This window comes from Pseudorca crassidens, chromosome 13 (genome assembly GCF_039906515.1).
Source record: "Pseudorca crassidens isolate mPseCra1 chromosome 13, mPseCra1.hap1, whole genome shotgun sequence".
Lineage (NCBI taxonomy): Eukaryota > Metazoa > Chordata > Mammalia > Artiodactyla > Delphinidae > Pseudorca > Pseudorca crassidens.
In genome coordinates, this window is record NC_090308.1 from 9,385,907 (window position 1) to 9,409,939 (window position 24,033).

General features: G+C 41.0%; 1 protein-coding gene across 4 annotated transcripts in view; it reads right to left on the reverse strand.

Annotated features, from left to right (window-relative positions):
- Window positions 1–24,033, reverse strand: part of SNX9 (sorting nexin 9) — a 137,035-nt gene that overhangs the window by 39,617 nt on the left and 73,385 nt on the right. For 3 of the 4 annotated variants that reach the window (XM_067701676.1, XM_067701675.1, XM_067701678.1), the window contains exons 2-4: window positions 13,572–13,658; window positions 10,412–10,486; window positions 9,067–9,189 (exon numbers count right to left, since the gene is read on the reverse strand). In XM_067701676.1, the coding sequence (XP_067557777.1) occupies window positions 9,067–9,189; window positions 10,412–10,486; window positions 13,572–13,658 (285 nt within the window). Of the gene's footprint in view, window positions 1–9,066; window positions 9,190–10,411; window positions 10,487–13,571; window positions 13,659–14,264; window positions 14,495–24,033 lie in introns of all 4 variants that reach the window. The other variant, XM_067701677.1, reaches the window with a different exon arrangement.

Genomic DNA, 24,033 nt, shown 5'->3' on the forward strand with positions numbered 1-24,033 from the left:
AAAGGTGCTCGGTAAACGAAGGGGAAAAAAAGAGTATATACCAAAGCTAACAGCAGCAAGTGCATAGCAGGGCTAAGTTCACCGGAAAATTCCAGCATGCCACCCATGCACCAAGATTACATGCAAAAAGCAAAGCCCTTCCTGTATAGCAGTGGTTTGTCTTCAGCGCATTAGTATATATTCTAAAGACTCTTGCTGTCATAACACAGTGTCACTGAAGCACTAAAAATAATTATAAGCAGCACAGAAGGAATGGAACAAATATCATGCAAGTCATACAGCCAATGAAAAAAAACTCCAGAGGAAAAACATAGCCAAGCTTTTAAAAATGTTAGAATGTTGAACCAGGGCTTTCAAAGCCACCAGACATGTGAGATGAGCAAAGCTTCCTGGAACCACAGAGCCACGGAGAACCTACCAAGACCGGCTAAGAGCACAGAACAGTCCGCGAGGTCGTGAACTCTGTGTGCTCCTGAGCTGACTGGCTTGGTGTGCAGTGTCAACATGAGAACAGATAACTGATACACCCTGTGGAGCTAGGCAATGGCCAAATCAGCATCGCTATTAGGAGGACAACCTTGGAGCCCAATTTCCAGGCTTCGAATCCCAGCCCCACAACTCTCTAGTAGGGAAGTCATTACTATTAACATTTATATAGTGTTACGAGAATGCACTTTTCATGTACAACTTTCTTGTGAAGAAAGTTGTACCATTTGTAGATGTAAATAAACTTGTTTTTGGAAATCAACTAGTAATACACAAAGAAGACAATCAAGATGGAGTAACTGGGATCCAGTTTACGTTTCCACTTAAAACTAAAAAAGACAAAATATGTGAAACTGTCTTCAGATCATTAGACGTCAGGCAATAAAGGACCTGACCTCTGCCTAGAGAGACTTTCCAGGCCATGGATCAGGGACGGGGAACCCATGCAGAGACCACTGGTCTCTGTGAATTAAGAAGACAGAGCTGGGAGTCTGGGGCAGAGTACTGAGAAGCAGAAAGCTACACAGAGACCTCCGGAGATGAGTGGGGGGCGGGACGGGACCCCGGGCCTTAGGTGAGTACTGATCAGCGTACGCACGTGAGGGAGCTGCCATATGAAAGGTTAAGTATCAACCCCTTAGTAGGATGGTTCTCACCAGCCAAAACGGAAAACCTCATGATTCATAAGGGTGACAGCAGGTACAGCGCTGAAAAGGCTTTTGCTTCAACAGAGGCAAAAATATCCCTAGACTGAGCATTGCTCTGGTCCCACTCTAAAAAGCTTAAACTGAAAGAATTAAACTGTTTCCAAGTAACTTTCTTTTAAAGAAAAACAAAACAAAACAAAACACTAGTCTGCAACTGCTGACCACAAAGACAATAGGTCTGGTTTTGTTATATTTTGCTACTTTGTTGTTACTTTGCTTCTTATATGACATCCTTGGGCCACCAGGATGAGTAAGAATCAAACTCTTACTTCTGACAATAGGCATCAATGAAAATGCAGTAAGACCTGGGCAAGGGCCTGTTTGGAAACGACAGTTAGATCGACTTGATTCACTGGTTTCCCAGTATGTTCTGCTGGTTTCAGGCGAAATAAGTTCTTCTGGTTTCCCAGTTCTTCAAGACATGGTCTAAGAAGAACTTTCACTGCACACATCATGAGACAACACTGGGAGAGGCTGGGGGCAGATGGAGAGATGGGCAACAGAGCCTTTATTTCTCTCTGTGCCCACTTGAACTAGTTCAGACTCCAAGGGTGATCTAGGTCTGAGAATTAATGAGAAAGTTAACTTATATTTCATCAAGGTTGCTTTCTGTTTGGCGTTCTACCAAACCAGCAAACAAGAGTACAAAGAATACATAAAGGTTCAAAAGATACTGATGAGTAGGTAGAGCTCCCGCTGCCCACCTGGTTCCTGACAGAGGATGCCCAAAGTTCAATACAGGTCAACACGGACCATTCGGTTTGACAAGTCTACCAGGTAAGAAGAGTTGCTGATCACGGGCTCACTACCTTGCGTATTATCCTCTCAGGGGAAAGGCTCTGGAAGCCTCATTCGAGGGCCCCCCTTATTACCACACAAGGAAATCCTCAGTCACATACATCTACACCCTATCGGTTATGTTGCTACGGTCGATTACACTGCCATTCCCTAATATATACGCTTGGAAGGAAAGAAGGAGGGAAGGAACTTCCAGAGTAAGACTTTGGCCAGGGATAAACAACAAAAATGAATGGAAAGTTACTGGTTTTGTGAAAGCTGAGGTTATGATGTTTTTGTTTGTTTTCTGAACCTTATCTGCATGACTGAGGCATAACTGTCTTTATCTGACATTTCTCATTCATGAAATGTTTAATAACCATGTGCCAATTGTGTTAGGAAGTGGGACTAGAAAGCAAATAATGGGATTCCTCTATAAACCGAGAACATTTCAATCAGTTTCTGACAAAGGTTTCTCGTTCTCAAAAAGGCCTACAGAAGGTATACAATTGTCTTATGTGAAAAGCCTAATTATTTCAGCTCAAAATACAGACAGAATTTGTAAAATTTCCTGTTTTGTTATTTATAGATCTTTTGCTAAAAGCACATCATCTAATTCTACAGATGAACCTCTACTGATTTCAAAAAACCCCTTATAGAAATATAAAACTTGTACATTCTTTAAAAAATAAGGCTAGATCACAACAGATTAAATCAATTTGTAGCCAGTCACATCAATACTACTGACTGGAAACTACTTCCCAAAAAGCTTAAATGACTTAACAGATCCTTTATTAATTCACATTCTGAACCCACAGATGACAATTCCAGGTATTTATTTTTTTAATAGAGAAAACTAAAAGAATAAGATTTGCCTTAAAAAATGGAAAATATTTGTACTAGCTTCGAGAATTTACTTATTTTTTTAGCACAAAGTTTTAAAATAGGTAGCTTTATGTGCCAAACAGGATAATGCTATAAGTAGCAGAAGACAATATGATAGATCTGTCTAATAAAGGTCCACGTGAAATGGGCTTTTATAGACATTCCTCTGATGATGGGTTGGGCGTATAAGAATGCTGACTGGCCCTTCACCAGGGCAGTTATAAGGTAAAAACAAAACAAACCCTTTGCTTTTGTCATTTGTTTCCTGTTAGATAAAGCCAAATAGCAACAAAACATCCTAAAAAATAAATTTCGCCAGTGTGTATTTTTGAATGGGTCCCAGATGCACAAAGCTGTCTTATGTAAGGCAAGGGTCTGGGATCAGGAAAGCATGGAAGGTTAACATCACCAGCCTCATTCAGTTTTGAAGAAAAATGTCAACAAATCCTGTATACAGATGAGCACGGGTTGTGTAAGGAGGGTTCCTTACAATGCCCTGTAACTGAGTAAAAGGGATTCCTGTGTGGCTGGGAGACAGGGTGGGGAAATGGAGAGAACCTTTGCAACAGGGGTTTTGTAAAGAGAAAGTCTCAGTAAGCAATTATGAGAAGTCCACAGCATTACAGACCTTATTTGAGATAATGAAATAATAAGCCTTTGTGAAGTTTTCTTTTGCTGATTTATTTTTAAATGGACTACAAAATGGCCTAAAAATGGACTTTTTTTTGAGAAATGCGAAAGCAAAATGTAGTTCCAACATAAAATTACTATTTCCTTTCTCATTCCTTAATAAATAAAAGTTCCTTCATAACAAATACCATCACACTGAAAATCTCTACATAATCAAAAAGATGTTATGTCCCTAAATACCCACTTAACTTTGAGCATTTGTTTAATATCCAAACTGTTAAAAATAATTAAACCCCTACTAAGTGCCACGTATTGTTCTAAACACTTCAGAACTTTTTTCCATTTACTCTTTCCAACAATTCTTTGAGGTCTTACAGATGAGGAAACTGAGGCACACAGAAGCTAAGAAGCTCACTGTGAGTCACACAGCAAGTATGAGATCCGGGAATAAAATCTAGGCAAGGTCTGGGATTAAAACCGAGCATTTTCCTGCCCTTACACATCTAAAGGATGCAGGACACTCCTATCAATAACTATGGCTCGCAAAGGCACTCAGGGTTTTAAAGTGGAATGAAAAAGAGAGCATAGAAAAAAAGCAACCTTTCAGAGAAACAGAAATGGGAAAGTCAGGAAGAGAAACTAGATTTGTGGGGAAATAATGAGTGATTCTGTTCATGCAGAGTCTGAGATACAGAGGAGACAGGCAGATAGCGATGCTGAACAAGAAGCTGGAGACTGAGCAAACTGCAGAGAAAATTCAACATTGGAGAGATATTTCTAAGGGAATCTTCTGCACGGTTAGAGAGGGTAGAAGAAGGAGACAGGTTGGAACAAAAAAGGGTAAGTGGATTGAGATTGTTCCATGGAGAGGGAAGAGGTGAAAAAAGAAGGAAATATTTCTTAAATGTCTTCCGTGAGTCTGACACCACTTTATACCAGTGGCCTGGTCCTCCGATAGTTCAGGAAGCAGCCACGACTCTTACGAAGTGCAGCCAGACTGTCAACCCAGCTCTAACACCAAACGTTACACCAGGCTTCCCACCGCACCAACCCACGTGGAGAGGGGGAAGGATGGGATGAGAAACCGTGAAACAGAAGAACAGAGATATAGCCAAGGGCAACTGGGATACAGTGTGATAAAGAAAGCAACAAGAATTTTAACAAAAGGAGAAGCAGTTTATTCCAAGTATGTACACCTTTCTAGTTTAAAAAGCATAGAAAAATAAATCCCTCAAGTCAAAAACCTTCAGAAAAAACATCTAGGTTTATACAACTTTCAATTAATGTTTAAGCCCCATTGTTCTTTTAAAGGTACAAACAAAAACTTCCCATTAATTTCTCAAAAGTAAGTTCTGCAAAGAGGCAGTAATCTAAGAGTCTTTAAAAAAATCTACACTGAGAACCTTTTTATAATCAATGCTATAATTTAAACACTAATAGCTGGGAGAAAACCCAAATGAGGACGGCTATTAACACATGTTTGGTAATAATGCCTGAGATTCATTTCCACCAGCGGGTTAATTCATTCTAGCGGCACAGCTACTAACAGGAAATGCTCCTGAAACTGCAAAATATCAGATAAATGCCTAATAATGAAACCAGTAATAACCACTAAAAACCATTCTTCTTTTCTAAAGGTACTGCAATAGCTGTCCTCATCCAACTTAAAATGTGTAATAGAAAAAGAAAACAAGAACCTGACTCATTTCTTGGATATCCTTCAATAATTTTTCTACACAATTTGCATCTGTGGTGTGTATATATTTAAACACAATAAAGATAACATTACACATAGTGATACGCCTTTTTAAAAGCCCATTCATCCATATCTGTATATCTGAAGCTACCCTCATTCTTCTAAAAGCAGCCCTGCTTCCCATGGTGTGGCTGTCCTGTAGTCTATCTGACCAGCCCCTACTGATGAGGCACACATTCTAGGCTTTGTTGTTACAAGAGTGCTGCAGGAAACCTCTTCTGCTGCCCAGATGGCTGTGTTCTGAGAGTAGAGCTGTAAGATCAACTCAGAGTGCTGGGTCAAAGAGCAGATGCACCTCAAATATTAATATATATTATCAACCTGGCCTCCAAAACGCTTCATCGATTTATCCTTTACCAGCTTCATACCAGAATGCCTATTTGAACACGCCTTTCTTCACACTAGGAGTGAAAACATATTAATTCTCTGCTCATTTGATAGAAGAATTTCAAAATGAGCATTTTCCTATGTTTATTGGCTCTTCGTATTTCTTTTCCAATGAAAAGTCTGTTCATATCCTTTGCCCATTTCTTCTGAGTTGTTTACCTTTTTCCTACAGATTTACAAGAGTTCTTTGTATATTAACAGAATTAGCTGACATCTCTGGCATGTCAGAAATTTTTTTCCTAGTTGAACATTACTTTTTAAAAAAATTTTTATTTATTTATCTTTGGCCGTGTTGGGTCTTCGTTGCTGCACGCGGGCTTTCTCTAGTTGCGGCGAGCGGAGGCTACTCTTCGTTGCGGTGTATGGGCTTCTCATTGCGGTGGCTTCTCGTTGCAGAGCACAGGCTATAGGCGTGTGGGCTTCAGTAGTTGTGGCACGCGGGCTCAGTAGTTGTGGCTCGCGGGCTCTAGAGTGCAGGCTCAGTAGTTGTGGCGCACAGGCTTAGTTGCTCCGCGGCATGTGGGATCTTCCTGGACCAGGGCCCGAACCCGTGTCCCCTGCACTGGCAGGAGGATTCTTAACCACTGCGCCACCAGGGAAGCCCCTTGCTTTTTGACTTAAATATATCAATTCTTTCCTTAATGGCTGCTAGAAATTGTGCTGTGCTTAGAAAGACCTTCTATATTCCAAAGTTAATGAAAAAAAATGTTACCTATATTTTTTCCAAGTACTTAAAAAAATAAAACAGCTCTATCATTTTTCAAATTAAATTGTTCCAACACATTTAAAGAATAATGCATTATACTCCTTTGACATTTACAGTTCTCGTCTCTACCTCAGCCAAGTGGCTGGACTGTGTTTTACAGGTAAAGGGTTCCCGTACATACTAGAGAGGAAAGAAAGAGATCATAACGGGGGTTGGGATGATGCACCAACATTATCTACCTCTATACCAGTCACTGCACTTACCTCTGTGACTGCTCAGTAAGAAGCTAGAACCAGAAGGTAGCCCAAGCAACCTGAAATTAGGAGTTTTAAGAAAAACAAAAGGAAGTGCTATTTTACATATTAAGTTATAAATAAATGTATGAACTAATTACTGTGAAATGCAGTATAGCTTAAAAATACAAAGTCAGTGAAGACTCAGACAAATCAAAAAATAACAGGCTCAAAATAAGTTATTCAAGAACATCTGCAGACGGATGTTACCTTTTAGAGAGACCTCTCTAAAAAGATACGGTTTAAAAGATACAACAGTCAGAAAGCTGGATAACCAGTAGCTGAATGTGAGGCTTTAACCTGCCTGTGCAGGAAGAAGGCCAAACTGAAAACAAGTGGTGCTGAGGAGACTCAAGGGATACTGACTAGAGAGTGTGCACAGCGTACCGAGCTGAAGGGGGGCCCTGCCTGCCTGACGGCAGAGAGGAGAGGCCTGGCTCCTCTGACACACTTATCTCCAAATAAAACTGTCCTCTGGGAACTAACACAACGCCAGACTAACTAGAAAGGCCCAAGAGGCGTATCCCTGGAACAAAAATAGTATTTTCTTACTGACATTCAGAAAATGAAATAACGGGCACACCTGACAGCCACATTTTTAAAAGCTGCCAATTAATAATGGTATTTATAGAACGTACCACAGTTTTGGCCCATTTAAGTTGTTCTCACATCCCGGATAACTGAGAGCATAGACGGCTGCTGAAAGTATTTTTATTCAAATGTTTTAATTAATTCATTATGGTCATGCCTTCTGTATTTTGTTACTCCTTGTTTTGGTTCATTTTTTTCTTTGCTTTCAAAGGATCTGATTAGATTTAATGTCAGATTGGATTAGTAAAACCTAACCTCAAAAAAAAGTCAGTTATATTTTCTTCAAGATAACCTGGAAGAAAAAAATTACACTTACGCTGATCAGTTTATATTGTTACATTTAAATACTGAGGAATCTTCTTCGTAACATAAAATTTGAGCCTGATTTTGAATTTGTGTTTATGAGCTAAAGTACTTCAGTCTACCTTGAGATATTTGCAACAGGCCCCGAATTAAAATAAGATGAATATTCCCATCTTTTGTTTCCTTCACTTATTCTATGATCATCTCATTATAATTCCATTGAAATGTCATTTTTACTTAATGCAAACCCTTTCACTGATGTTTTTGTAAAACTCAGTGACTCTCAGCTGGGTTGACTTTGCCCATTTGGCAACAACTGGAGACAATTTTGGTGACTGGAACCGGGGTTGGGGCAGCGGTGGGGGGAGGCAGGGAGAGCGGTGAGTGCAGGCCGGAGACGCAGCTAGTCATCACAGGGAGGGAGCATCAGGCCCCAAACGTTAACAGCTCCCAGGCTAAGAATCCCTGGTAAAACGCCAAGTAAGGGTTAGCTACTATTTCTTCACCCTTTATCATAATGGGGGTTGGGATGATGCAGCCACATTATCTACCTCTACCCCAGTCACTGACCAATATCCTTACGTATTACAGATTAACAAAATATGGGAGAATGCTCAACTCTGGTGATAACCTCGCCTCTGAATTTTAAATATCCGAGCCAGACAATGTGTAATTTAGGATGTCCACAAAAGCTATTTAAAAATGTATAAAATCTGCAGTTAACATATGGTAACAGTACTTTGAAAAACTCTCTTAAAAGGTTAAGATATAAATATGCTGTAAGCAAATAATCATAAGTGATATGATTATTAGGCTTTACCTAATTTAAAGCCTTTTATGTAGTTAAAAATGTCAAGAAGTAACATCTCCTAAAGGCCATTCATTTCTAAAGATGTAGGAGGCAGTAACACTTCCATATCCATCTTCTCAATTTTCTTACAGACACTGGCTCTGGATAATCACTGAGCAATAACCGAACCAGGCAGAGTCACCTGAACTGGTCAAATTCCTTAAAACTACTGTGAACTTGCAGCATAGTTTTCTCAAATTATCCCATTCTTCTCAGTTTTCTAGAAGCAGCACCATAACGGTACCAACTGCTGGATCTACAGCCACTTGTACATGCACTGCATCTGCAAGAGGGGGCTCGAGCTGAGAGTGCAAGTAACGTGCCAAGGTCACAGAAATCAGGTCCTGTTCCAGCCAGACCTTTGACCCTGACCGCTGCGCCTCAGCAGAGGACCCTTTTCCTTCCTCGCCCTCAAGTGAGAGGATATTCGCAATCTATGGGGTCTGTATTCATACCATGCCAGACTTTTACAAGCAACTCTCAATGAACACCCCCGCCTTCTAGTTAATCATCAACTCTAAAAACAGTCTTTGTTAAAACCCAGCAAGAAATGCCACACAAATAACACGTCAACAGCTACTCTGTTTACGCTTTCAAGGAATGGCAATAGCTATAATGCAGCAAAAGCTTTCACAAACGTGCTTTGCGCTCAGTAAAGCCAGTCGCATCCAGCAGGATGACGGGGTAAGAGTTACCTGGTTGTTACTGGCAGCTGATGAGCTGGCTTGAGCTGTACTTGCTGAGAGGGAATCGAGGAAGGCTTGGTCGGCCACTGAATTTCCACAAGAAAACTGATCTTTTCCATCACTGGGCAAAATCTGAACATGAGAAAGAACCACAGTTATCTTCACAGATGAGAGTTATTTCAGAGTTAGAGCCCCTGAGGGCAAGCAAGAACTGTCAACTAATATGGAAAAGGGATTTCTATTCTTAAAGGGTTAGCAAGCCCAAGAAGATGTCATAATTCCTTTCTGTCAGTATGCAGAATTCTAGAAATGCAACTTATGCCAGTATCAACTTAAATTCTCCCATTTTCCTCATTCTTGTTAATTTTTAGGATCCTGAATGCACAGTGCACAGAGGTCAAACACGACATAAACATGAGACACGTGGACTGGGTTCAGGGGCCTGGGAACCCTCTGAAACTGTCTGGAAAAGGTGGGGTGTCTGAGATTTCATCAGATTCTCCGGAGTGTTCAAAACTCCCCCAGCCAACTCTCAGTCAGGAGCAACAGACAGCCTCCCCATTCTGCAGGCAGTGCCCAGCACACATCCTCCCAGGGCACTATTTCTCTCTACTAGAGGGGAGCTCAAGGCAACTTTGTTCTTCATCTCACTCCAACTTTACTCACAGGGCACCAGACAGCCTTAGTTTCTTTCTATCACCCAGGATGAGAGGCAAGCTCACCATGTACCCAGGACTCAGCTCAGTGACCTCTGGACAACCAGCAGGGGGTGCCAGGAGGCTGACTCAGAGAGGGTTTGTCAGCTGAGTGGGTGTGTCCCAGGCAGGGAGGGCTCATTCAGGGGCTGTGCACTATCCTTGGCATCTATCACAACAGAGCTTAAACCAGGCAATAGCTCACAGCAGCCCATCCAAGACCCTTCGTCCTTGGGAGTGGGAGAAGGAACTGAGAGAGATGTCCTAAATTAGCACAGGGAGAGGAAAGCTACTTCAAACAGTCTGCTACTTAAACTTTGTGAATCAATTCTACAGTAAACAGTATTGTAGGCAGCAGCTGCTACAAAATATTAGCAAAGGGAAAAATAGAGACTTTTATTCAGAATAATTAAAAGTTGCTATCCTTGGAAGGAACTTAATCTAAATATTTGAAGTCACTCTTTGGAGCCTAAGTCTATAGGTAATATTTCTTCTTGGTTCTACTTCAATGTATTTTCTACATTTTATATAATCAGCATGTATTACTCTTACAATGGAATTTTTTCATTATCTTCCAGTCCTGTCCTTTAAGTTGATAATTCATAAAAAGATATATGACAACGACCAGATTTAATTAATAAATGACAGTAAGCTCTTACCTCAACGTAGTCTGTGGGAACAAGCCCTCGTTCTCCTTTGCTGTTTCTTCCTTCCAGCCATCCTCCACCAACATCCTCAAAAAGGTTAAAAAAAAAAAAAAAGATTATAGTTGGAATTTCCTGCAGTTTCTTTTTTTTTTTGGGGGGGCCTCTCACTGTTGCGGCCTCTCCCATTGCGAGCGCAGGCTCCGGACGCGCAGGCTCAGCGGCCATGGCTCACGGGCCCAGCCGCTCCGCGGCACGTGGGATCTTCCCGGACCGGGGCACGAACCCATGTCTCCTGCATCGGCAGGCGGACTCTCAACCACTGTGCCACCAGGGAAGCCCTCCTGCAGATATTTTGCTCTGGGAATTGTTATACATAAAAAAGTAGGGACTTCCCTGGTGGCGCAGTGGTTAGGAATCCGCCTGCCAATGTAGGGGACATGGGTTCGAGCCCTGGCCCGGGGGGATCCCACATGCCGCGGAGCAACTAGGCCCATGCGCCACAGCTACTGAGCCTGCGCCATAGAGCCCACGTGCCACAACTACTGAAGCCCACGCGACTGGAGCCCGTGCTCCAAAACAAGAGAGGCCAGCACAATGAGAAGCCTGCACACCCCAGTGAGGAGTGGCCCCCGCTCGCTGCAACTAGAGGGGGCCCACATGCAGCAACAAAGACCCAACGCAGCCAAAAATAAATAAATAAATAAATTTATTTTTTTAAAAAAAGTAATTAATATTAACCTTTTCATTCCTGCAGAGCTAACGTTGTTCAAATTTTTAAATTCTTAAGCCTTCTCTTTACATCAGAAAATGATATAATCTAAAAAGAAAACTCAAACTTGAACAACCGATCAAAAATTGAAAAACAGTCTATTAATAGAACGCCATCATTTTGTAGTTCCTTTCTATTTACTGGTCTGTGGTAGATCACAAAAATGGTTTGCAGCTCTGACTGTCGAGAGGTAGAAAGCAAAGGGGTAGAGATAGAATGCACACCCTGCTTCTAGAGTCTGGGCTGTCCTCTGTGACCTCGTTGGCCAACAGAATGAGGTGGAGATAATATGGGGTGAGTTCAGAGCTGGCCTCCAGAAGCTTTGTACACTTCAGCTCGCTCTTCTTTCCCAAAGAGCTACTATGAGGATAAATGTGAGCTGCCAGATGATGACAGAGACAAGGCCCAACCTCCCCGTTGCCAGCTAACCCCCAGCAGGAGAAATGCCAAACAGATGAGGCCATGTTGGAGTACTCTGCCCCCGCCCTGCACTGGGTGACTGCAGACCCACGGGCGGGCGAGCCCAGGTGAGGAGAACCACCCGCTGACTTGTGGATTCCCGAGCAACAGCCATCGATTATCTGTTTAAGCCGCTAAGCTCTGGGATTGCCTGTTGTTTAGGAAAACTAACTGGTCCATACTCCCTTAGCTCTCCTGGATAAGTAATATTAATAAACTAAATATCAGTAATAACATACTCTATAACAGGATTCCCAGTTTTCAACGTTACTTCAGCAAAGTCCTACTTTTTCCTCTTAAAATAGTAAGGGTTATCTTAAATTCATGAATCATACCCTAATTAGTTAATACCTACCTGAATCTAGATGACATATTCTTTTTAAAAGCCATTTTAAGCCACAACTTTGTCCATTTCTTGACCACAACAGCAACTTAAATACTATTTTACCAAGAAATGAAGAATGCTTCTTCATTTAAAAAAAAAAATCAATAGTAGATAAAAGAATCTTTAATCTCTTCTATGATTAAAAATAGAACCTATTTACTTATATATACCTGGCATATTATATAAAACTACGTATACTTTTTATAACCAGTCATTTTTTTTTTAATCTAAAACATACAAAATAGGTCTAAAAAAATACTATCAACATTAAGAAACCGCAATCCTCTTGGTCATTCCTTGTTCTCCTTCCTTGGTCTCTGTGCTGCCATAGTCCCCACTCCCTCCCACCTGGTGGAACAGGTGCATCTCTTCCTTCCTCTTCCAGAGTCTCCTTGGCCTTCCTGGTACCTTTCTTGACATGCTTGCTCAAAGATGTCCAGGGAGCCAGCCTATCTCCAGCCCTCAGCTCTAGCTCTGCAATTCTATTTCTAAACTGATGCAAAGCTATAGGACAGGGTTGATTATTTATTAGTCTTTAAACTCAACATTTAAAAAATAAGCTCTTCTTCCTGACTTACGTACTTTAATAAATTCATTTGCACCATTCTCTTGGGTGTGAAGGCCAAAAACCTCAGGGGGATCCCCGACTATTTCTCACCAATAGTATCTAATGAGGCATCAAGTCCTCCTGGTCTGACTCTCCAGAGCCTCCTGCATCCATCTTCTTTCTACTCCTATCGCTACTACCCAAGGTCATGATCCTAGGCTCCAGCCACACCAATTCATTCAATACACCTCCGCTAGATTAACTTCCTTGAAGTGCAGGTCTCATCATGTCACCTCCCTACAACAATATCAACAATAAAACCAAGCAAAACCCTTAGGTGAATCCACTGCTTCCCAAATGAAATCCAAGGCTGTAGCCTGGCTTCAGGTCCTGTCTGTTTGGCTCTAAGAGCCTGTTTTCTCAGCCCATCTCCTACTGGCGTATATATACCTGTATTCCTGGGACGCTTGTTTACTTGCAGTGTCCCCTGCAGAGAAGAAAAAGCAGGGCTTACAGGCCAGTGGATGTGGTTTTGAATCCCGTTTTGCCACTTACAAGCAGAAGGGTCTTGGTCGAGTTACTTAACCTCTCTAAGGCTCATTACCCTCATTTGTAAAAAGAGATTAAAAATACCTACCTCACACAGTTCACAGAGAAAATACATCAAAAAATATATGCATAGTACTTAGCCAAACACTTGGCTCACAGGCCATGAATAAATGGTAGCTGAGGCTGCTAACCAACACTGGTCACTTTCTGATCCCTATACCTGTGTCCAGCTGGGATCTGTCCCGGATGTCGCTCCAGTTCTGCCTGATGGAGCCCCATCCAGCTTTTTTTAGGGGGTCTTAATTGTTCTCAGTGTTTATGTAATAGATTATTACTTCAATATCAATACTTCACAAGCAACAGGAAAGAAATTCATGTGGGTCTGAATGATCAACCTGTTAAAAAAATAAAATCTTAAAAGTAAGTCCTTAAGGGACCGATTTAAACCTAACAGTTCTCTTACCGGATTTGTAATTGTGATGATTTCTCCTTCATTAACTGTCAGTTCATTATTTCCAGGTTCAGCAGCAAAATCATACATAACCCGAGCCTATTGGAAGTAGAGAAGAAAAGAGGAAGTTACAAATGTAAACGTAACAGTCAAAAAAGAACCACCTATACCGTTCACTTCGTAAGTGTGCTGGTGTGAACAACACATCATGACCGTGACTGCAGTTGTTTTGCAAGAAAGGAAGACATAGTACCAAAATGATTCATCAGCCCTATCTGTGAGGAAGAATGAAACCAATGGTGAGAGCCCTGCTCTGCTCTGGAAACAGGGAAGGTTTCTGGTAGCTGCCCACACTGCATTTAGACATCGGCCCCCAACGTACTGAAAATAAACCCATTTCATCAAGGGGAAAAGAGCATGGCCTTTCTTTTAGGAGGTAAGAAGTAGAAATACAGATACTGTTCATTCTGGGAACACGCAATCTCAGGGCCTGAGGGATCTCCACGGACACATAAATATGTACCCACATCAGATTCATCATCTTCAGATTAATCCCTTGCTATGAAAACTCTCACTGTTCTTTATCTAGGATAAATTTTGAGAGTGCAGCATCCCTGGCCAGCTAAACGCAGAAATGTAAGATGTGGGCAGCAAGATACATCCATACTCTTCTACCAGAATACTTCCTACTATACGACGACTTACCTAGGGCTCTGGTATAGTGGTCGGGTAACCTGAGCAGCTGTGATTTTCACACTTCTCCTTGCAATGGAATCTGAATTTCATAGAAAACAGACTAAAGGGAAGCTGTTCTGGTTGATGTGAGGTGGGGTTGCCCTTTCAGGGTCTTCCTGAAGCGGATCCTTGAGGCACCAACCCAGAGATGTGGGTTCCTTGGAATAACTGCCAGGCACGTATTCCAAGAGAGACAACCACTGTTGTAAAAATACAAATACTTTACATATACTTTTATGATATATAACAAATATATTACATATATTTAATCCATTTCAAATTCTAAATAACTGTCTTTCATGGACTATCTTATAGAAGCAAGTCCACCTTATAAATTGGAGGCCACATGAACCTAGCTAACATGGTTTGTTTTAAAAGTAATTGTCCTATGAGGCAAAATGAAGTCTGCCTACAGGGCTAGACAAACTAGCCTAATGGAACTGCATTCCTTTAACAAGTATTTGCTGCACACCGACCATATGGCAAGAACTGTGCTGGCCCTTTTGCTGGCCAGGGCTCTTTCTCCACACCTGCTTAATGAGTCTGAAATCCTTATAACAGGAATCAAGGATTCACCTCCTGTGATAAAAGATTAGGGGGAAAAAAATCCCCAATACTAATTTATTTTGAAATACATCAAAAATAATAAGATGAACTGATGGAGGAATATGTGATAAAGCAGGTACAGTAAGTAAAATGTTATTTATAGAATCTACAAGATAGTGGATTTACAGTGCCCAATGGAAAATGAGTTCAACTTTTCTACATGCTTGAAATTTTTCATAATAAAATGTTGGAAGGAAACAAATGGTAGTGTACAGTCTGTCAGTCAAGAAATAGCATCAGGGATTCCGTGGTGGCGCAGTGGTTGAGAGTCCGCCTGCTGATGCAGGGGACACGGGGTCGTGCCCCGGTCCGGGAAGATCCCACATGCCGCGGAGCGGCTGGGCCCGTGAGCCATGGCCGCTGAGCCTGCGCGTGCGGAGCCTGTGCTCCGCAACGGGAGAGGCCACAACAGTGAGAGGCCCGCGTACCGCAAAAAAAAAAAAAAAGAAAGAAATAGCATTAGATCCTTTACTGCTATAGGCTGGGAGGCTGGGAAGGGGGACTGAAAGCCAGGCTCAGGGACAGTGAGAATTCTGGAAGCATTCCAGCTTTCCTTAGGTCACTACAAAGGACAACGACACGAAGCCGAGGTATGTTCATCACACAGCTGCAAAAGTAGATAAGAGTTCTGCTTGCCACGTTGGGGACTATTTTTTTAAAACATGCCACACCCACCTCAATCCCTCGTGCAATGAGGGCAGATAGGAGATAAACGCCTGAGGAGGGAGACAGGGGTCCCCAGGCCAGGACTCACCCCCCAGGACAGCGAGCTTCCCGGGGAGGGGCGGGGCCTGGCAAGCTGAGGAGAGCCAGATGAGGAACCTGCTTTTTGTTCCTGTTCCTTAAGAATCCTGGTTAACAACTTTTTTGATCGGGTTAAACCCAACTAACCCGCAGATAGAGAAAACTAAAGCCTCTTTTTACTAAAGTTACAACTTGGTGAAACAGAATGTGAAACAAGCCAAAAATTAAAAAATGGAAACTCCCTTACACATTTAAGTATTACTGAACATTTACCCGTGGAAAATGTCTATAAACACTATAGGTTTATTTAACACGTTGGTTTAGGACTTTTTTTTTTTAACCTAGAGATGCTTCTTAAGAATTATAACTGAGACTAACTTTGGAGAACAAAAAGATTTAAGGGCTTCCCTGGCGGCGCAGTGGTTGACAGTCCGCCTGCCGATGCAGGGGACACGGGTTTGTGTCCCGGTCTGGGAAGATCCCACATGCCCCGGAGGGGCTGGGCCCGTGAGCCATGGCCGCTGAGCCTGCGCGTCCGGAGCCTGTGCTCCGCAACGGGAGAGGCCACAGCAGTGAGAGGCCCGCGTACCGGAAAAAAAAAAAAAAAAAAAAAAAAAGCACGTCCCCAAATGAGCGTGAATGTCAACAGGAAGGAAAAAAAAAGGCCATTCAGCCTATAAGAGTAACTCTTCTTACAAAGTTTAGGCCAGACTGGAAACCTCCGGCACCCTCCTATTATCCACTCCTTCTCTCTCCTGTCCCTCCTTGGCTTCCAGGTTTCCTCACCTTCCTGCCTTCACCGCCACTACAGGACCCACACAGATAAAGATGCTGACCTCGACCTCAACTGCCAATCTGCCCAACTATTTTCTGATGTGGTCTTTGAAAGAAAAGGTCATTTTTCTACACCGCCTTTTCCAATGTTAGCTGTACATTAAAAAATGACTCCAAGTATATCCAAGAGCTAAATTTCCACACAGTAGATAACTTCATACCGTATACTGAATACATACCGTCAACCACAATTAATCTCTTCAAACAGCGATTTCAAAAAGTATTACAGAGGAAGCGAATGGCTGGTAGATAGCAATCCTATATATAAGTTATTTCATCTAGATATAGTAAGATAAACAGTGGATTCACAGCTTTAATCTAAGTGTTCCAGGCGCTAAGCGTTCCAGAATTCTAAGTATGCCACACACACCTGTCTGATGTGTGCAGAACCCATCATCCTGAACATACCTCATTCTTTCGGACCCATGCTTTAAACATCTGTTACTTTGCTCCACATCCCTTCCTTTTGGAAACTTCCTGCCTGGCTCCAAATGACTGGTGAGCATATAAGCCAAACAGGGAAAATCAGAATGTGACAGGGATGCTGGGAGAGTGGGTCTTTTTCTCTGAAAATGTTGCCGGCGGCTACAAGTCTGAAGAATGAAGTGGGGGGAATGCAGAATGGAATGAGGAAGAGAAGCAGTATCCTGATGAGAGCACCTGAAGGACAAGCCCAAAGCCATTTCTCCCCTTGTGGACGGTTCACTCACAGTAACGAGTGCATCTCCTTTTGTGCTTATGAGTTCAGACTGTCAGTTGCAATCTAGAGAGTCCAAGTTGATACAAACCAATAATCCCAAACCAAAGAATTTTTTAAGAAAACATCCTAAATAAAAAAACACTGTACATAAGTTCATTGCTGTATTTCCTATTTTGAAGAATAAAACCTAAAATGTACAATAATAGAGAATTAAACAGTTCCAAATAGCAAAAAAACTGGCAGCAAAAAAATTTCATATGGGGGTTAGAAGACAAGCTCCCATTCTTACACATCTGCTTCTTTCACATAAATCACAATTAAATCTTGGGAAAAAGCAGTAAACCTTCAGCGATGCAGCTCTCCCATCTTTAAAGCAGAGACACTCAATCAAAAAAATGAGTAAAATATGTAAACCTTCAGAAATTCGGGGACTGAAGGATCCCTTATTAATCTGACACCCTTGAGAACTGAAGTTTTGCATGTAGGTGATATTTCTATAAAATTAATTTATCTTTTTAAATGGCAAGCTTGTTTTACTTAAAGATACTCTTGACACTTTATATAAAATTTACATATTTAATGACTTCCTATACCTTGTCTCTACCTAATCCACAAGATCATCAGAAGAAACAGAACTCACTCTAACAGACCCTGAGAGCATTATTATACCACTGATATATGTAGATGTATTTGTCTTTTTTATAAGTGGTTAAGGCGTAAATGCTCTTCAGTTTCTATCAATCTGTGATTTCAACAGCCGTTGCTAAATCCTGGCCTGTGCTTGTTCCCTTGTTATTTTGAATCAAATAAAGAATCTTAAATTATCCCCGTAAAATTTCATCTTGTTAGATTCAGCCCATTGCTCCAACCTATTAAGAGTTTTCTGAATTCCTAAACCACCATCCAATTATCCCTTATCCTTTTCTGCTGAGACATTAGAAAGCCTGATAAGCATGCTTTCCATAGTTTCACCTGTGCCATCAGTAAACTGTTAAAATATGGCACGGCTGAGGTCCAAGACAGCTGCACATGATAAAAAAACTCTTTCCAAGGAGACATGGATCAATTAATTATGTTTTGGGCATGTTGCTCTTAAAATTTCCAAGTAAGGAAATAAACTTGGTTTGTTTCCTTAAATGTTTACAAGCAATGTGCTTGATAAACTATTCAGGATTAGAGTGAAGATGATTGAGTTCTACGAAGGTTTTATTTTAACAGTTGTTCTAGTAAAAGATCTTTTCCCAGTAGAAGAATTTTCTAAAAAAGAACCGGTAGCACCCATCAAGAATGGCTGAAAATTAATTTTCTTATGTAAAAATTTCAAGAATAAAACTACCAGTAAAATCGATATGTTCTTTTAAAAATGTTTTTCCTAAAATGGGTTTGTATCTGTCATCCTGAAATATGATGCACTTAGAGGAATGTTCTAACTGGTCAACCAGACAAGTAGCTTGAGAAACTTCCAAGGCAAACAGAAATGTAAACAGAAATTCACTGAGTGTAGGAATATATTTCCAAGAAACATTTAGAATAATCTTAAATCTGTGTGTAACAAAGGGCAATTATACAATCGCAAGGGGGAAGAAATCCTGAATACTTACAATAAACCAATCAAATTGTACCATCCACTTCCATGTTACTCCTCCCAGCCTCTATTCCACTCATGCACAACGATTCTGGGAATACTTGGACCAAGGGAATCCTCCGAACTGAGGCCATGCTGTAATCAAGCAGCTGGAGGTTGGGATGATTTTAAGAAACTTTCTACCCAAACTCACCCAGATCAAAGCTTCTTTATGTGTTTTATAGAAGAATAATCAGAAGAAAGCATTAGTTATTTGATGTGGTGGCATCAAACTGGCCATATCACACATACCATCACTTTCACCAAAAATCACTAAATATATAAAACGTGAACTACAGAAGAATCTTTGCAATTCCTATCACAAAGTTTTAATCTTAAAAAGCATCTAGAACTCAAGAAAAAGCTCAGCAACCCATCAGAAAAAATGGGCAGAGGAATACACAGCTCATAGAAAAATATAAATGGCCCTTACACCATTTATGTGTGAAAAAAATGCTCAATTCCACACATAAAGGAAGACAAATTAATTTGGTAGATGTAGCCACAGTTCCCTCCACTGGGGACTGTACCATTTAAACCTCTGCCAGCAATATATATGAATGTAATGGTTCTCCGCAGTCTCACAAACAGAATCAATTACCCAACTTTTGCATTTCTGCTCATCTTATAAGTGAGAAATTCTACTTCAACAGAGTTTTCAAGATACATTTACCCTTAGATCCAGAAGTCGCATTTTGCGAATCCATTCTCTAGCTGCACCTGTGCACGTGTGTACAAGGTTATTATTTAGTGCAATATGCAAAAGCAAGGATGATCCTGAAGGACAGTTAATAAATGAAATAAATGAAAAAGGAATAATAGAATTAGAACATCGTTTTTCAATCCTTAATAATTTAATGCATCTAAGCACAGTGCATCCAAAAGACAACCAGACACTACTTGCCTTCTGATGGAATACAATGCCAGTCACATACTTGAAAAAAGAATTCGAATCTTATTGACCCTCTAGATCCTAGTACCAATTTACAAGACATACAAAGGAATATATTACACTCTGCAATGAGGATGCAGTAAGAAAATCCAGACGTAGGAAATCACAGAACCCATTTTCTCTAACAAACAAATCTCAAAGACAAAAACAAGCCCAGGTATGGGGGCAAAGAGGAAGGGAAGTGAGGGAACTTATAAATTGAGAGGCTTAGACAATTGATTATGACTGCTATATATACCTCATTTGGACTCTTATTTTTTTAAATCTATTTCTCTTCATCATACTCGTTTTTTCATTTTTTAAAATTGCAATACAGTTGATTTACAATGTTTCAGGTGTACAGCAAAGTGATTCAGTTATATAGAGAGATTCTTTTTCATATTATTTTCCATTATAGGTTATTACAAGATATTAAATATAGTTCCTTATGTTATACAGTGGGTCCTGTTGTTTATTTTATATGTGGTGTTGTGTATCTGTTGATCCTAAATTCCTAGTTTGTCCCTCCCCACCTTATTTGGATTCTAAGTCCAACAAAATGCAAAAAAGATGATAATATTTGAGACAATTGAGAATTTGAACACTTAAGGGCTCTGAGATATTTTAAAGTAGTCAATTTTCAAGTATCAAAATAGTATTGTGGTTATATTTTTAAAGGACTTCCCATCTTTAGAGATACCCATTAAAATATTTACAGATGGAGTGATAAAGTATCTGGCATTTCTTCAAACGTAATGCAAGAGCAAAGGAAGCTGATGGGGTCTAGACAAAACCAGGTGAGTCAACAGTTGCCAAAGCTGGGGGATGGGTACAGAGGCTTCATTATACTATCCTACTTTTGAGTATGTTTGACTTTCTCCATAATAAAAAGGATTTTAAGGAAACTATAAAAAGAACCAAAGGAAATCTTAAGTGAGTTTTTAACATAATCTTGCAGTGGAGGAGGACTTTAAGTACAGAACAAAATCCTGAAGTCCTTAAAAGAGAGAGATGGAGAAACTCCTCTTCTCCCAAAATAACACATACCTGCCTTGCCCGGCAAGAGCCATTGTGAACAAGATAAAAAACAAATGACAAACCAGGAAAAATATTTACAGTTTTTATCACAGACAAAAGGTTGGTTCTCCTACTCTATGAAGGGTAACTACAAATCAGTGAGAAATAAAAGGCTCTTAAAAATGTAAAACCTCTCTTATAAAACAAATATTTCCCATCTATCGATTGGCAAAAAACCAAAGCTCTGATCACAACACTGCGTGGGTGAGGGTGCAGGTGCAGGGAAACAGGAATTCTTACGTAGTGCTGATGGCAGTGAGAGGCAGCCTGGTAACGCCTATCAAAATCACAAACACGCAAACTCTCTTCCTCAGAGACTCTACCTCCAGGAATTCCTCCTCTAGAAATACCCATTTGCAAAAGGTTATTCACTGCAGCACTGTTTACAAGAGCAAAGGACCAGGCCCAGCCTGAAAGGTAGGGACTGGTTAGTCAAGTAGGGCACCTCCATGGAACGGAATACCATGTACTCCAACAAAAAAGAAGAAGGGTTTGCTTATTTTTCACATGTGGAATCATCTCTAATGTACATATATTAAGTGAGAAAATAAAGCAAGGTATAACCATTGTGTTAAAAAAAAAAAAAAGGAAGAAAATGTACCTGCTTGTGTATGTATAGGATATCTCTGTAAGGATATAGAAGAAATTGATAACACTGCCTCTGAGAAGACAGCTGGCTGCGGGAAGGGAGGAACAGAAGAGGAATTTTCAGTGTTATCCTTTTCATATCAATACCTTTTTAAGTGTGTGTGTTTTCTTAACATGAACTTATTGTTTAGTCAAAAAATAATTAAAAGCACTGCCTTGTATCTTTACCCAGGAAGCTCATAATCTTGTTGAAAATACCACACTCTATTGGAGAATGTTTCCCCAGTTACAACAGAACACAAAATGCTCCAGAGTTTAACGCAAAAAAAGGCAATTCGAGGGCTCCCCTGGTGGTGCAGTCGTTGAGAGTCCGCCTGCCAATGCAGGGGACACGGGTTCGTGCCCCGGTCCAGGAGGATCCCACATGCCGCGGAGCGGCTGGGCCCGTGAGCCATGGCCACTGGGCCTGCGCATCCGGAGCCTGTGCTCCGCAACGAGAGAGGCCACAGCAGTGAGAGGCCCGCGTACCGCAAAAAAAAAAAAAAAAGGGCAATCCGAATCTGTATTAAAATCTACATATTTCTGGAGTTCTCATTCTGAGTACTGTTATTTCACTATATATATAGATACACACCCACACACACTCACAGGCACTTTTACAACAATAAAAAAAATATAATGAAGTTAAAAAAGGAAAAGTTAGAAAATATTCCTCTTCTCCCCAAAGGGCACAAGTACTAATAGATTTGAAAGTATCCTTCAAAATGTTCTGCATTTGACATGTGCATTTGCGCGCACACACACACACACACACACACACACACACACACAGAACCCATCAGAACCACAGTACACGTAAGCCTCTATATTTCACGTTCGCCTCTACATTTCATGTTTTATTCAATCTTAGGATTCTTCATATCAGCACATCTACCTTGTTCTTTTTTTTTGTTTTAATTTATTCTTTGGCTGCACTGGGTCTTCGTTGCTGCGCGTGGGCTTTCTCTAGTTGCGGCAAGCGGGGGCTACTCTTTGTTGCAGTGCACAGGCTTCTCATTGTGATGAGCTGTTGCGGAGCACGGGCTCTAGGTGCATGGGCTTCAGCAGTTGTGGCACGAGGGCTCAGCAGTTGTGGCTCACGGGCTCTAGAGTGCAGGCTCAGTACTTGTGGCACGTGGGCTTAGCTGCTCCGCGGCATGTGGGATCTTCCCGAACCAGGGATCGAACCCGTGTCCCCTGCACTGGCAGGCGGATTCTTAACTACTGCGCCACCAAGGAAGTCCCCTACCTTGTTCTTTATCACAGCTGCAAGGTTACCAATCTACTACTCAACTTCCAGGGCAAAGCACAGGAAAACCTACTTAGCTGTGGTTAAGAAAATAACCTCACCCCCACTCCAAATTAAAATAGCTTTACTGTTTTTCCTGATTATAAAATGACATGAGCATTGTAGAAAAAAAGGTAAAAGTTTAACAGCAAACAGTACCCCAAATCCCAAACCTCAGAGACAACAGGTAGGAAACATAAACATTCCCAGGAACTGTGTCTGTCCCTGCCACCCCTGCCGCCCAGCACTGTGTGTTGACAATGTTTTTCATTTCTCCCCCAAAAGGGGGATGAAATGTAATTATTGGCAACACAACAATTATGAGCTGGCTCTGGAGCCAGACCATGCAGGTTCAACTCCCCACTGTACCGTTTTACCAGCCTTGTAAACTTGGCTCAATTTCTTCAAGTCTCTGTCTCAGATTCCTCAAGAATATGATGAGGCCAACAGCATGTGCCTTGTGACACAAAGGGCTCAATTAATGTTAGCTATCATGACCTTTGGCTTTTTTGAACATTATATATACATTCTGCATGTGCTAAAAATTGTTGCCTAACTGTGTCTTCTTTCCAGCCCACCATGGGTTCTAGAACTGGACTGAAAGCTCAAAGGAAAGAGCTGAGTGTCAGGTTACTTTTTCCCACAAAAGGCGGTTCTGGAGTCTGTTATTGCACCAGATTATATGAGAACCAGACCCACCTGAGGGGGGTCAACCAGAAACAGCACCCCCCCCATGTGTAATTTGTGTATGAAGGTAGGGGTGATCCAGTAATGCTGATGGTGGTCCACGAGGAATCCCTCAACCCCGAGCATTTGAAAAAATATTAGAATAATGAAATTCAATCAGGAGACCAATTTTAAAATAAAGTGGCAAAAATCAATAGTCTCTCTCTAAATAATAACTTGATTTTAAAAAACATATATATAAAAATATATAAATAATTGGGGGTTATTCCCAAGAGCAACCACAACAAAAAAATACAAAGCAGAAGCGATAACCAAAAGCATGAAGAACCTTAGTAAAGAAAATCTTATCAATAAATCACACCGTGTTCCTGAGAACAAAGGTAAAACACCATAAAGATGTCTGTCTATAAATATAATGCTGTTTCATCTAAAATCCCAAGGGGATTTTTTTTCTGAGAAATTGTGAATGAACTTGTCCCAAATGTATTCTGCTCACTTAAAAAAGGGTACCTGAAACATACCATGACTTGAAAAACAAAGAATGACAAAACTTCATTTTCTGCACTTTAAGGCCACAAACAAAAATCAATAGCCAGAGACCGTATGTTAAAGATTTTAAAC